Source organism: Camelus ferus, chromosome 8, assembly GCF_009834535.1.
Source record: "Camelus ferus isolate YT-003-E chromosome 8, BCGSAC_Cfer_1.0, whole genome shotgun sequence".
In the NCBI taxonomy this organism is placed as follows: domain Eukaryota; kingdom Metazoa; phylum Chordata; class Mammalia; order Artiodactyla; family Camelidae; genus Camelus; species Camelus ferus.
Window position 1 is genome coordinate 46,925,828 of NC_045703.1, and position 15,588 is coordinate 46,941,415.

General features: G+C 39.7%; 1 protein-coding gene across 2 annotated transcripts in view; it reads right to left on the bottom strand.

The window, feature by feature from the left end:
* Window positions 1-15,588, bottom strand: part of MOXD1 (monooxygenase DBH like 1) — an 84,452-nt gene that overhangs the window by 17,453 nt on the left and 51,411 nt on the right. The window contains exons 5-8 of one of the 2 annotated variants that reach the window (XM_032484935.1): window positions 3,777-3,956; window positions 3,391-3,493; window positions 1,744-1,910; window positions 474-665 (exon numbers count right to left, since the gene is read on the bottom strand). In XM_032484935.1, the coding sequence (XP_032340826.1) occupies window positions 474-665; window positions 1,744-1,910; window positions 3,391-3,493; window positions 3,777-3,956 (642 nt within the window). The remainder of the gene's footprint in view (window positions 1-473; window positions 666-1,743; window positions 1,911-3,390; window positions 3,494-3,776; window positions 3,957-15,588) is intronic. The other variant, XM_032484936.1, reaches the window with a different exon arrangement.

The window sequence follows — 15,588 nt, forward strand, 5'->3', positions numbered from 1 at the left end:
GCTGCAAGCTAGATCACACACGATAGTATAATTAACTGTGTCCAAATACCATCATCAAATGAAAGAATTACCTTATATTTATTTTTACTGAAATGAAACCTCCAAAAACTATCCTATGGTGCAAGCAAACTTCTGATCTTACCAGAACTGCAACCCAAAGCATTGCTAACTGGGGAATTAAGTGGAAAAAAAAATGATGTTGAGTGCTCAAAACCCAAGTTTTCATTTTCTTTTTAAGTCAACAACTTGCGTTGCCCCTGGGAATAGTAAAAAAAGAAAAAAAAAAGAGTTTCAATTTTGGAAAACAGATCAAACACATTCCATCTGGGTTGTGCAACAGCCATGGTGGGTGGCTCTGAGGATAAGGATACAAGAAGTGATTCATTTCACCAGGAGAAACCTGGCTCATTCTCAGCAGATAGATGTCTCACGACTTTGATAACCGTCAGTGAAAAAGAACAAAACATTCATACTGGTAAGATTGTTTGCTCTTCCTTTAGATACTGAAACTCCTGGAAATTGAAGTCAAAATTGTCATCATAGGCGAGTAGTCTCATTTCCTCCCCTTTGCGAAAATGACGCAGCCTGATGCCCCTGCCCGCCAGGTGAGCGTGGAGCAGGACAGCAAACACGTGGATGCCACTTGGCTTTTCGGCTTCCAGAGCCTACGGGGGACACACGGGAAGACCTGATCAGTCCACACAAGTGCATGTTCAGACAGTTCACCTTACAACAGACTTGGAGGAGCAACTGAGAAGAAAAGCCAATGCAATTTAAGTGAATGCATGAGCCGCCAGACATTTTGAATTTGGATTTTTCCTGACTTATTCCTAGCAGTGTTATCTTTGTGAAGCAATATTTGCCAGGAGAAACAGAGGGAATTCATGCTTGCTGAGGACCAACTGGACCACTCTTAAATATTATCTTTCTTTTCCCTTCTTTTAGGAGGAAAGGACGCAGTCAAAACTCCAGGCAAGAAGATTCCAGTATGTTCATAGCTTGCAAACTGAAACTATTACAAGGACAATTCATTCCTACTTTTCAAGATACGAAAACTGAAATGGGAAAGTCAAATTAATGAATTGCTCATGATTCCACGTCTAGTAAATGATATCATGGCAATTTAACTCATGGTCTAAATAACTCAGAAGAGTATAATCTTTCTACTCTACCAGTCTTCCATACTATATACAACCCAATATTCTATTAATTCATGAAGAATATGATCCATGTTGAAATACTTTCATTCAAGAAAAAGGAACTATAAATGGAAGCAGCCATTATTAAACACTTACATATGGTTTTCTCTTATTCAATATGTATTTTTATATTAGATATTCTTGCTTGTTGGTTAAAGAAGGGAAATAATCTATAAAAGCAGAGGAAAGGAGAAAAAATGAAAAGGAATCATGGAAAAAACAAATATGAATAAAAGATAAAGTTGAGAGAGGAAAAGGGACTATACAAACAAAGGTGGAAGCTGCAAAACATAAGATGAAGTGTCCAATATGAATCAAACAAAGGAGACAGAATGTGGGAAAGAAAACACCCTGAAAGTTTTTCTTGTTTTCAGATTCCACTCCTGTGACCTTCAAGATTTAAGAAAGCAATAAAGGTCTGGCTAAAATTGTAAATAATTGTTTTACACCATGACAACAAAAATTAATGGTAAACAAACATGGAATTTTTCAAACATCGTTTTCTGAGAACATAGATTAATCTGGAAACTTCAAAGCAGCATACCTCTTCCAGGCATTCCAGCGTGCAGTGACCCTCAGACCGGAACTCAGGCAGGCCTGGAGGGATGGTATGGAAGAGGCTCACCCAGAGGCCAGCCTCAATCACCCCGGCATCGTATTTCCTTATATCTGTCGTGTGAAATAACCTCAGTCCAGAATTATCTATTAAGCCTGGAACAAGACCATTTAAACAAGAACAATTAAAAATGAGTCTGAGTTCCTAAAAAAGAAAACGTTTTTTCCATATTTAGTTGAAATGGATTCATTAATTTTCCTCAAAAATCTCACAAGAGAAAGGAATACAAGCAAAGGTTAACGGAAGGCAATGCTCAGCTTCACAACGAGGAATTGAAAGGTGAGGCACGTACGGTCTGCAGCCCTTTCTGACTAGCACGGCACACCACGGGAGAAACGCTTGTGTGGCCTAGCCGACACATTCCATAATTACCTAACGGAAGGGAAATTCTAAAGTCATTCACTGGAATACAGAGGACTTCAACAAAAGTTCATTTTATATTGTTTTGTGACAAAGTCTAGTAACATTTATGTAAAGGTGAAAACCCCTTGGTCTAGAAGCCATCTGCTGATGGAGAAAAGTACTAATGATTAACTTTCTTTATAGTTTATCACCATTCTTTTAATAACTCAACAGTCATTTAATCAACAGACAATTACTAAGAATCTATTATGTGAACAGCATTACAGTAGGCACTGTGAGAATGAACGATGAATAAGACACATTTCTTGTTGTGACACAGTTATCATAAGGAAGGAGGATATGGGCCTGAAACACTTCATAAATCCAGACTATCCACTTTGAATTAATTGGCTTCTTTCTGCAGTGGTGACTTACCCATATGTGACCACTGAATTGGCCCTTTGGATCAATTAGCATATATGTTGTAATTCTGTATTGTTGTGATTATTTTATTGTTTCTCTTTCCCACTATACTACAGTGTCCACGAGGGTGGGGACAGTATCTGCTTTTCACTCACATTATATTGCTAAGCACAGATCCAGCACATCATTGGTGCTCAGTATTTGTTGAATAATTACACAAATTTGTGTAAAATAATAACTTGAGTTGCTTCTGTTGATAATTTCATATTGAATCTTTGAATTTTTTGGCTTTGGAATATTACCTAAGTAAATTCAGAAACCAAATGTAAATAGCCCTCTTCAATTCAATATCATATTACCAGTGTCATTGCATAAGTGTTTTTGAATATATTTATGGTTTACCTATCACATGACAAAGGCTTAATATTTTCTGTGTGATGAATGGTAGTTTTTCATATATGAATTTAGAAAGATGTTTCATAAGCACAGTGTATTAGGAATTAATTTACATCATAAAGGGAAAAGTCTATTATTCTACCTCCTAGTAAGCAGTATGCAAATGACTTTTGAAAATTAGTGGCCACATGTGCCCATCTGCCTGGCTTAGCATTTGTTAGTGACTGCTGTCCCAGTGTAATTATTAACAGTGCCCTCTTTACTCTAAAAAGAAGCCTAATTTGGATGACAAATGTATAGGTAAACTCTAACATTGTATGCTATTTTATTTTAAGTCTAACTCTTTTAAAATCAAGGAAAGAATTACAAAACTTTTAAGAAATCACAGGCAGAATATATGGAGAACACACTCACCTTCCTTATATGTCGGATTGTCATAATGGACTTCCAGAAGCACATAATGAGGATCTAACGGAGTGCCGAGGGATAATCCAACATGAGGTGGATAGGAAAAACCCTAAACAAGCAAAATTCCATGACACAGTGTCCCATGCAAGTCCCTGAGAGCTGTATTCCACTCAAAAACTAACCATTCTTAATGATATTTCAACATTCTGCAACTCCATTAATCTATAGATGATCAAATAAGATGGCTTAAGGAAAGAATTATTTCCTAGGGAAAGAAAAATAAGTCATCCTTATCTCAAAAATAATGTATAGTGCTTTACTTATAAGTATCAGAATCGTAGGGTGAAAATGCTCAATTGACTTTTTTACATCTCTGTAGTCACTGGCCCCACCTCTCCACCAATGGCCCAGGCAAAAATGACGGTCTCGCAGGTGAGGAAGGCGTCGGGCATGTTAGGGTGGTAGCACTCGTGGCCGAAGTCCATAACGCTGTCACTGAAGTTGCTGCTGCACTGATAGAGCAGGATGTGATGGACCAGACTCTCGTGGCCTCTCTGGATCACAGGCTCAACCTAGACCGGCACAGGGGGAATGCGGTGAACAGAATCACCCTACAGCATGGAACTAGCATATGTGGTTATCACTTTCTCAAAGGAATAATCTTCTCAATTATGTAAAGGTTATGCGTTTTAAGCATAATTTGTTCTGGAGATGATGACAATGATGCTGATGGTGCCGAGGACAATGGCAACAGCAAAGATGAGATTACCATTTACTCCTCCAAGAATCACAGGACTTTACTAATCTGCTGTTTACTTCTTAAACTCACTGTTGTTTCCCTTCCTGTTCTGCACAGCCACTGTTTCAAAACTTGCTTGCTCTCTTCCAGGCTTTACTTTGCCCTGGGGCTTACTCGCTTTTCTTTCTTTCACGTAGGAAAAAAAAAATCACACAGGCTAAATGCATTCAGTCTCTCTCTCTTCCACCTCAAAATGTTATCTTTACCCATCCCTACTGGAGGTGATAGATGATGCATCATTCATCAATATCTACTTATCTACCTATCATCTATCTGTATGGTGCTGAGCATAGTATTAGGCACAAAGAAGGGCTCAATAAAGTAAATTTTTATTTTGGTGATTAAAATTAAATTATCATAAAAATTTTACCATTAGAATTTGGGAGAGGAAAAATACTGTAGTGATGTGCTCCTGTGCCACTGTTCAAATGAGAAGGAAACCTAGAAACCAGTGAAAATAGAAGGAGTGGTGAAGTTGGTCCTAATATTGAAAGCGTGATCCAGGTGATTATGTGATTATGTTCCTTCCACTGTCCCTTCTCTAAGTTCCCTTCCGAACACTTGCTCACTTTGGTCCAGGAACTCAGAATGAGCTAAGCACATCCTAACATCCCAAAGCCTTATAATTTGCTCAGATAGGCTACAGGTGTTGCCATTGGTTACAAGGTTCGAACCTTCTGTTCCTCTGACAACGAAGCTCTGGTGTGTTCCTAAATTTCCAAGAGTTTAGCTGTCTTAGAGGGAGGTCATCCACTCTTTGGCCTTTAGCCCTCGGATGCAAACAATGCATTTTTAAAAACCTTGCTTTAAACAGGCATGGAAAAGATAAAGTGTTTTCAGCTATTTTCTCCTAAGTCTTTCCATTTTGATTTTCTATATAGTTTGCCTTTTTTTTTTTCAAAATAGGAAAATCTAAGCAGCCACCGAGGGAAGAGGTAGCTAGTGGGTAGAGGTCTGAATGGGCAGCCAGGGGTTGGAGTTTTTAAATCCATCTTTCTCTTGTGTTGCATAGTGAGTCATGCCACACCTAATCCACGTGTGCATTTTTAACATCATATTCACAGAAGACGACATCGCACATGGCTCTGTTTGCACTTGTCTCGCCTCTGAAGGATTGTATACCCTAAAGACACAAACTATTTTCTATTTTGCTTGAAAATGACAGTTATTGTTCAAGCTTGGCTGCATAATACATAACAAGTACACAGAAGGGCAGTCTAGGATTTCTGCGAAATTTTAGTTTCCACATCTAGTTTGAGCTTTATTGTGAGACTTTACTTATTTGGGCACCAAAGTACGCCAAGGCGGGCACACTATGCCCACAGTGAACCATTCAGGCACATGTGAGATTTTTGCTAATTGCCTTCTAAGTTCAGGGAGAACATACAGGCTGTACTGAGCTCTTCAAGGTAGGTCCTGGGCAGGAGGCGTCAGGCAGCTACAGAAACTAGAGCTCTTCATCCAGGCACAGCAAGAGGGCGTTAAGAGAGGGTGGGTGCGGAGTTGAGTGATGCTGGATAGTGTCTCTCTTAAAGGAGCTTCACATAAACGTCTTAAAAAAAAAAAAACTTTAAGAACAAGTGCTTTTATCCCCCTACTTTTTTAGCATTTTTGAAGTATAGTTGATTTACAATGCTGTGTTAGTTTCCAGTATACAGCACAGCGATTCAGTTATACACATATATATATATCCTTTGCATTTTAGGTTACTACAAGCCATTGAATATAGTTCCCTGTGCTATACAGTAGGACCTTGTTGTTCACCTGTTCTGTACATGGGAGTTTGTATCTGCCAATTCCAAACTCCCAATTTATCCCTCCCTCCCTTCCACTCCCCCCCGTAACCAGAAGTTTGTTTTCCAAGTCTGTGAGTCTCCTTCTGTTCTGCAGATGAGTTCGTGTCATTTTTTAAGATTCTACATCTGAGTGATATCACATGACATTTGTCCTTCTCTGTAGGACAAATTTTTTATGTCTAAAGGAAGTGCTAAAATCAATGCCAAGTCGCCAAGCTGACAAGGCACTCTAGGTACAATAATAGTAACATCTGTCTTTTACTTAGCACCTACTATCTGCCAGCCACTCTTGAGTCATTAGACATCTTTCATTTAATATTTACAACAGTGCTATAAGGTAAATGTTATTGTCTCCATTTTACAGATGAGACAACTGACACTCAGAGGATTAGACAGCGAGTCCTAAGTACCGTGGCCAGGAGGTGGTAGATGGGGATTTAAAACTAGGCTGGTCTGTCTCACAAGGTCAGGACTCTTCTGACTGCAACACATTCTTGGAGGAAGATATGTTGGAGACGCACCAATGACCTTGGAAGTTGCTGCCAGTGTGCGGGAGGATGAAAGTTTTCACACAAGGCAAGTTGCCGATGGCTGTCAGCAATGAGGGTGATGACAGCACGCAGCCAATGCCAGGAGGCACTTTTGGAGCCACTACCAAGAATCTCCGTGCAGCACTGCCATCCAGGGAGCAGTGCCAGACGGGGAGTGGTACGCCTGGGGAGTCTCCTGCCCTCCTGGCCACCCAGATCATGTGCCCTTGGCCACTGGGGAGAAGAGAGACCTGTGGCCTGTAACTATGCTCTCTCTTAAGGAAGGCAAATACCAAGGTCGCTCCTCGAAACTTAAACGAAGGCTTCAAGGAGAATTAAATTGTAACCCAATCTCCAGACTACAGACTGATAGTACAGCCTAGAAAATGAGGATTTCTGGACAAAAATCCACTCCTAAAATGACATGGAAACTTTCCACATTCAAACCTAGGTGCTGACCATAGGAAAATATAAGAAGCTTTGGAAGAAGTGAATCCCTTAGAAAAGTAATTGTTTTTGCTATTGTGAGATGAAAGAGACAAAGTAAGAAAGAGAAGCGCCTGAGAATGTTATAAAGAGATTACTACAGTAAGAGGACGTAGATGCGGGAGAAGAAATGGGTTATCAGACTCCTGAAAATAGGTGAATTTCTTGATACAGAATTTTATGATGATCAAGGAGGTTGACTGAGACACTAAGAATGTTCCTGTGGATGGGAATAACCAGTTTAGAGCAGGGCACAAGTTCCAGGGAATGGGAGCACCTTGATTAGAGCGGGCCAGGGCCACTGGCTCCCAGTACCCAACATAGAGAAGAATTTCCCACAAAGCTTCCTGGCATGCTCATGGAGCTGAGTGATGCCAACGCCCTGCTACCTATCCCTAAATGACAGCCACACGTTCTCTTCTGCTGCTACGACCAGTGCCACAAACACTGAAGCAGTCACAGGGTGCATGGTTTCCCCTCTGTTGTGACATTCTTCTTCACCCCGAGTAAGGCTGAGGAAGAGACTGGCAAGCACCATCTGAGGAAGGAGAGAGGCGCACAAGGGCTCCATGACCCACACTGCTTGCTGACTGAATGCAAGCATTAATCACTCGTCTTTCTTGTGCACTTGGTAACGGTCCACAGGAAAGACCTTCCCTTTTGCATCGCTGCCTTCTTTGAAACAATGGTGGAGTTAATACATTTTAGTATTCAAATATTTCTGAGACAAGTAAGGCTGTAATGAATCTGAGCTATAAGAGGCAGCATTTAAAAAGGATTTCCTATCTTGGTTACTACTTCATAGATGTCACATTATTATCACAATCAAAACAAGAATGCCAAAAGTTGCCTCTATTCAGAAAAATATTAAAATAATAGGAATTGTCAAAGAGGGTCATGGCATTTTAAAGTATACAGATATAGATAAATTGATATTCCTGAGACTGCAATGAACATTTTATTAAATTTTGCTTTAGGTAGACTATCCGGTGGCAAAAGAAATAAATACAAAGAAATATTTTTTTTAAATGCCTGTCGTGGGGAAGTGCAGTGGTAGATCGCATGCTTAGCATGCACAAGGTCATGGGTTCGATCCCCAGTTCCTCTAGTAAATAAATAAATAATAATAATAAATAAACCTAATTACCCCCCCCAGAAAAACAAAACAAAACAAAAATGCCTATGAAAGTGGGTGGCAATGATACACACACCTGATGCCATATCAAACTGTGTTATTGATCACAGTGTTCATGTGCACAGGTAGGATTTACAGATCTAGGCAGATGACAGGTCTGCACGCCCACTTTCATACATAACAGAGGCTGGGCAAGGATGGTCTGGCAGCTGTGGGTTATCTGTTAGCCTGGTGCATAGTAAGGGAACAGCCCAGGAACCAAAACACAGATAAAAAGAGAGAGAGACTTCAACTTGAAGGATTTTGGAGAGGAAAAAAGTCCCCCCCTTAGTTCAAGAAACTGGAACTTTAGGGGTACTCTTGAGAGGACTTAGCATTAAAAAAGAGAAGGAATAAATAAAAAGCTTCTAAATAAGCATAGCCAAGACCAAGGTGGAAATTAACAGCGACCATAAAACTGAAACTGGACATTGAAAAGCCCCAAATATTTATACTGTTCCTTGTGACTCCATCTTCTCTCACCCTCTTTAACCAGGTCAAAGCACAGTCCCTGCCACACAGACTGCTAGTAACTACTTGCTGAGTGGAAACGAAGTGAATACTATCTTTTCCGTGAAGACAACAACGAGGAGGCTGAGTCATCAAATGCACTGCCTCCGAATTTCCTGATTGTCTCAACTCCAGTGACCCACACTGCACCCCACTTCACCATCCCAATCCTGTTGTCCTGCCTTGTACTCAATCACCCAGGACTGCGCTCCATTTGAAACTCTCTCGCCCTCTTTCCTGCTCTTTAAGTGCCTTCACATCTTTCCAGTCACTCAACCCATCACTTTTCCCCCGGAGGCCACTTGAACCACTTACTCACGAGCCCCTCACAATTGACTCGGATACTTAAAACTGTGGGTCAGTCCCATATCCTGCTCCTTCTGATCCACCACATGCGATACCAGAGATAATTTCACAACGTTCATAAAAGATCTCAAAATTCATGATTTGCACTATTGCCTCCATGCATCAATCTTTCTTTATTTTGCTGTATGTTCTGTTCCTTGGCTATGGATGGGCATCACGTGTTCAGTGCTTGGCATAAGTTCCAGGGGATGGGAGCACTTTGTTCCCATTGAAAACCTTTAAAAATCTACGGATACCTCCTAAGCAGCACTCAGTCAGTGGCTTAATTGCTTTAGTAACAATTATTTGGGTAAGAATTTCTATCTACTCTGTAGTTGCAAGAGGGCAGAGCTAGGGATGAAATTTGACGCAAAGGACACAATATGATTAAAAAGTCTAAAATAACAGGAACCCATTCTATGTATTCAAAAATGTATAAAAATTATGTTAAGTAATAAAATGATCCAAAGAATCTCACTTGGTGTCATCTTAGTCTATAGGACAGAATAAGATGGGGGATAAGACACACACACACAATAAAACCTTCTAAGCATCTCAGAATTCCATAGAACTTTGAATCAAGCCCCTACATCTGAACCAGAAGTAACATCTTAGAGGACATGTATGCTATCTTTCTGCCACTGAAGGTGGTGGGTCCTTGAGACACCTGTCCCTGCCTGTGGGTCTCCTTTTAGCGACACCTGTTGTGGAGCAGATTCAGTTCCAGAAGGACTTCTCCACAAAGCCATTGAGTATTGGCAAACTTAAGAATGCACATGTTTTCACAACTTTTAAATACCAATCACCTCAACAATAGCACTGGCAGAAAGATAGATATATTGCTTAATTCCCTTATTCTGGGTTGAGCAGTGTTCTTCCAAAATGTCCTCCTGGAACCTCAGCATACAACTTTATTTGGAAATAGGGTTTTTGCAGATGTAATTAGTTAAGATGAGTTTACACTGGCTTAGAGTGGGTCCTAAATTCAATGACTCAATGACTAGTGTCTTTACAGAAGAGAGAGGAGGAGATTGTGGCTCAGACACACACACACACACACACACACACACACACACACACACACAAAGATGGTCATGCAAAGACAGAGGCAGAGATAGGAATCAAGTTGCCACACCAAGCAGTGCCAGAAACCATCAGAAGCAGAGAGAGCCAAGGAAGCATTCTCCCCTAGAGCCTTCTGAGAAAGCATGTCCCTGCCAATGCCTTGATTTTGGACTTCTGGTTGCCAGAGCTCTGAGAGAACAAATTTCTGCTGTTTCAAGGTACCCAACTTGTGGTCATTTACTATGGCAGCTCTGGGAATCTAATACATCCTCTAATCTCAATTTTGTAATCAAAAACGAACAATTTGCAGATTTGTTTATACCCAGGTCATGGTTGTTTCGGTATTTGTGACATAAACTTGTCACGAATGTACCTTGTTTCCTCTTATTTGAATAAAGTCTGTAGATTAGTTAATAACATTGTATTAAGGTTAATTTCCTGGTTTTGACAATCCAACTAAGGAAATGCAGGATGTTAGCATTTAGGGAACTCTGTACTATTTTTACAACTCTTCCTGTAAGTCTGAAATTATTTCAAAATACAAAGTGCAAAAAAAAACCTCATTATCTATACTAAATATATGTGTTATCTTGTTTCATTTTTATTTGTGGAGGGTGAAAAAATGGGAGAAGAAATGCCCCTCTTGACTTGTCTGAGTATACTGCGCTCAGTCAGAAAAACAGGAGGTTGTTACAGCTCTTAGGAGCAATTTTCCTATACTTACTCTTCCAAGTCTACCCATTTAAGATGTGGCTTGTTGAAACATGAGTGGAACACAGCTCTCCGAAACCAACTTGTAATTCAACAAATTGAAAATTAAAACAAAAGGAAAGAGGTGATGGGTGGAATCTGTAATGAGCTAGAAAGTCTGTAAATCCCCATCACTTTTCTTCCTGCCCGTTCTTGTTCCTGGCATCCTGCTTTACATACCTACCCGAGGCACAGGTTGCTGTCCATGTAACAGCCGGCAAACCATCTCTGACAAAGGTTATCCAAAGGGCAGCAGGCTCAAAAAGCAATGCTGCCTAAGAGGACATTTCACCAGAAGCAATGTAGGTAGATGATTATGTGGTCACGTGACTGTGGTAGCACAGGGGTATCCGCTCTCCCTTCCCCTTTCTCCCTCTATCTTCACCCTAATGAGGAGAGCTCTTTTAGAATGACAATGCATCCCACTTTAAAAAGGCAACCAAATTAAGCAAAAGAATGCTATCACTGTCCCACAGGTCAACTATGAGAAAGGTCAGGGTTCAAAGCAAAATCTGACTTGCTGATATGGTGTCAAGGAGCCACAGCTTGAATGGACTTGGCAGCTAAAGCTCAGGAAGTCATGGTCAAATTGGATGAAAATAAATAAAAGAAATGAAGAAAAGGGAAAAACTGAGGGAGAAGAGACTTCTGGGAAATAATTCACCCTCTACTGCAATCCTGAATTCTCATAGGAACAATCGTCTTCATGCATGCCCAGGGACAGATACCCAATCCATCCATCTTTTCTTGGGGCTTTCAAACCATGAAAAAGAACCCATTGCCCTCTAGAAGGTGGAGACTGTAGAAGAAGCCAGCATGTAGTGAGATACAATAAAGTCAGCACACAGAAAATTACCAAAGACAAGACCGTCCTGGCAGAGTTTCAATACTTAACTTAAGCTGTTCCTGAAACCAGCTGCATCTCTGCCATTCTGTGTCTTCTTTATTCAGATTTTCCTCTTATTTCATAAGTCAGTACATTCCTTTCTATTTCCTAAGCTAGTTCAGGTTAGGTTTCTGTTACTTGCAACCAACAGTCCTGCTTAATAATCACATAAGTAACTATATATCATCAATTCATCAATATGTGTGTGCATTTATGTATGTGCTATCTGAAAATATCTCTTTTTTTCTCTTAGGTAACTGGCCACATGAAATTACTTTGCTTTTGTTTTACTCTTTCATTTTATTTATTATTCTTAATTGGATCTGGATAAGCTAATAACAAAATTACTTCAATGAAATGCCCTTGAAAGGCAATATTGGGGAAAAAAGTCATCCCCTCTAAGATACATAAATGTCTCTCTCCCTTGCTTACTGATTCCTGAAATTCCACACAGACATTTACTATTAAGGCTGTTTTACTTGGTGAATATGGAAGTACCCTTGAGAGAGGTAAAATATGACCTCCAGTTACTTATTTATGAATGTGAATTAATTATGTACTTTTGCCAAACACTTCAAGAATATTAAAAAAAAACCCAGAAAATTACCTTTAAGAAAGTTTATAACACAGCATGCTTATTGTACATATTGTTCTTTGAATTTTTAATAGATTATTCATGAACCCTAAGGTAGCTTCTGGCCCTATATTTATATATTAATTTTTGGTTAACTGAGATATTTAATCAACTGGAGACCAACTAGCTACTCTAAGAAAATTTAAAATAACACATATATGGCCAGCAAGGAGAGGTGGAAAGACCTGGAGGTCTGGAGACCAAGTTAACCTCCTCGCTGTGGAGGTCACCAACCAGCTATGTGACACAACCTTGAGCAAGTCACATCACACTAGCTCTGACTTTCCATCAGGCTCTAAGGCTTTAGTTTATATAGAGACTAGACAAATAAATATAAATATTATATTCATTTAATCCTCAAAACAATCTAATGTGCTTAGGTAGTAGAATTATCACACATTTTATAGAAATGGAAAATAAAATGCATATAAATTGTCCAAGTGTCAGAGTCCTGATCTGACCTCCGGTGGCCTGGATTGGGATTCGATTCAGTGTTCCTAGCCACCACACTGATGTACTGGCTTCTTTATTGGCAGGGCAGGAGATGGGATAGTGTCTGTGCTCCACCAAGGGCATTTTAGGTCCCTGTAGCCTTCTCTGTGTACCCATCATCCAGGTTCTGGTGCCTAATTTCTAATTACTTGCACCTGAGACTTTCCTCAGAGGTGCCATCTCGAACTCATTTTGTGAAGAGCAGGAAGTGCCAGAAAATGCACATTCCTCTAGGACAGGTGACAAGCAAAAGTGTATCAATATCCAACTGTCTTGTGTCAAATGGGACAACTCAAAACATGCTTTATGTTATCCATGGGTGCCATGGACTGAATATTTGCATTCCCCGCCCCCCCAAATTCATATATTAAAATCCTAACCTGCAAGGTGATAGTTATATAGTTATTAGAGGTGAGGTTTTGGGGAGGTGATAGGTCATGAGGGTGGATCCTCATGAATGGGATTAGTGCCCTTATAAGAGACCCAGGGAACGGCCTTGCTCCTTCCTTCATGTGAGGTCACAGTGAGAAGATGGCCATCTCTGAGCAAGAGGCTCACACCAGACACCAAAGATGCTGGCGCCTTGATGTTGGACTTACCAGCCTCCAGAACTGTGAGAAATACATTTATAAGCCATCCGGTGTATGGTATTTTGTTAGAGGAGACTCAGCGGGCTAAAACAATGGGATTAGATTAAACCTGGAACTACAAGGCAGTCACATCCTTGCTTGGCTTCTTCCCCTTCCCCAGCCTTACTCTGCCCCCTACTGTTTTCTTCTGGTACTTCCTTAATCAATCCTTTCTACATAAATCCTAGTCTCAAAGGACTGCCCCTGGGAACCCAACCTAAGACAAGTAGCATAATGGAAGAGCATTTTTCAGACCACATTTTCTTGGGTTTGAATCTTACTCCATCACTTTCTTATCTGTTTGTTTTTATTTAAATGTATTTGACATATAACATTCTGTGCATTTAAGGTGTACAACATGTTGATGTGATACATTTATATATTGTAATATGATCACATCAAACTTGCTGAAAGACTAGATCTTAATTATTCCCACCACAACAAAGAATTGATAATTTTGTGACTTTCTATCTCTGTTTCCTAGTTGCTTAAAGTCTCTATCAGAAAATCAGTGATAATGAGGTTTACTTACAAGATCACTTGAGAATCAAACAACTTGCACACATAAAGCAATAGACACCTTGTAAATGCTCAAAAAGTGAGGTATTATTATGAGTTGGAGTCCAGGCTTTTTCAAATATTTTTAACATTTAACATAGATAACTAGCAAACTATACAAGTAGTCCACTTACAAATTCCAGTATTTCAAAATCTAATTTTAAGGCTTATATATTATAAATATTCAAGTAGAAAATATTGCCATGGTCAAATGTTTTATTGCAAAATATATAATCATATGAAATACAAACTTAGGTACAACATGTCAATTTACTTAAGATTTGAGTTTCAAGTCTGTATGTATAAGACTGAGATGTATGTTCTCTACAGAGATTTTTTCCTGAAATACCACCTCCCTCCTTTCTCCAAAAGAAACTTTGCTACATTGACACACATGTGTGTTTGTGTACAGTTTTGGATATAACCTGTCCTTACCATATTGCTCTGAAAATCTTTTCTCTCAAAGAGATGGCCTCCATTCATTCATGTATGCATGCACTCAACTAATCAAATAAAATTAAAAAAAAAAAAAACACCTATATCTACGCTTCTGTGTGCTCTTTGTTAGGTGCCAAGGGAGGAAACAAAGATGCACCGTACATGAATTTGACAGTCATATGGTTCATATTCTAGAATAGTAGAGAAGCTAAGGCCAGAGAATGATACTTTTTGGTTACCTTCCAGCATCAATTCCCCCAGAAGACCTTCCTACCAGAATCCTGAATTGCTTAGCTACACCATTGGGCTAAAAATGATTCCTACTGCCCCCGAGTGGCCTAAACCCATTCACGTGACCCCATCCTTGACATGAAGTTAAATTAGTCAAATCACAGGGACCTGTACATCGTGGCTGACAGAAGAGTCGTCCTCTCCTTTCCCCAAGATGTGAAAACGAAAGTTTATATGAGGAGTTGAGGCTGCCATTTTCCTACCATGAGGGAAAACAGACAAAAGATCAGGACAACACAATGGTAATGGCCAAGCTCAGAATGAAGCCGCGGCTCTTGAATCGTCATACATTTCTGGACTAAGGGATTTGCTTGAAATAAACCCAAGCAACACTCAGCTGAAATAAAAATGGGTTTGATGCTGACAGTAATTGTCAATGACAATTATAGTCTTCAGTCACCCTTCATTTGTTTCTTTCCTCTCTTTAGACAATGAAAACTGAGATGATTACTCAAATCTGGATTAAGTTAGACACTTGGTTAAGACTTCGGTCTACTTCTGAAAAAAGCAAATAAAAAGAGCTCCCAAAATAACTAATAGCTGAGTCTCTGGTTTTACAACATATTTGAAAATCTTCTTTTTTTTTTTTCATGAGAACACTGAATATTTAGAATATGCCAAAGCAGTATGGCTCATCCAGTTTCATATTTCTCATCCTCAAAATATCCTTCAAGCTCCTTTCCAGTCATAGCATTCATCCTAGTCCACATCTCCTGTACATCCTATCTTAATTCTACCAGCAGCCACCTGCTTTTCTTCTTAAATGTTTAGGAGCTTGCTTTCTGGACCATACTCCATATCAGCCAAACAATCTTAACAAG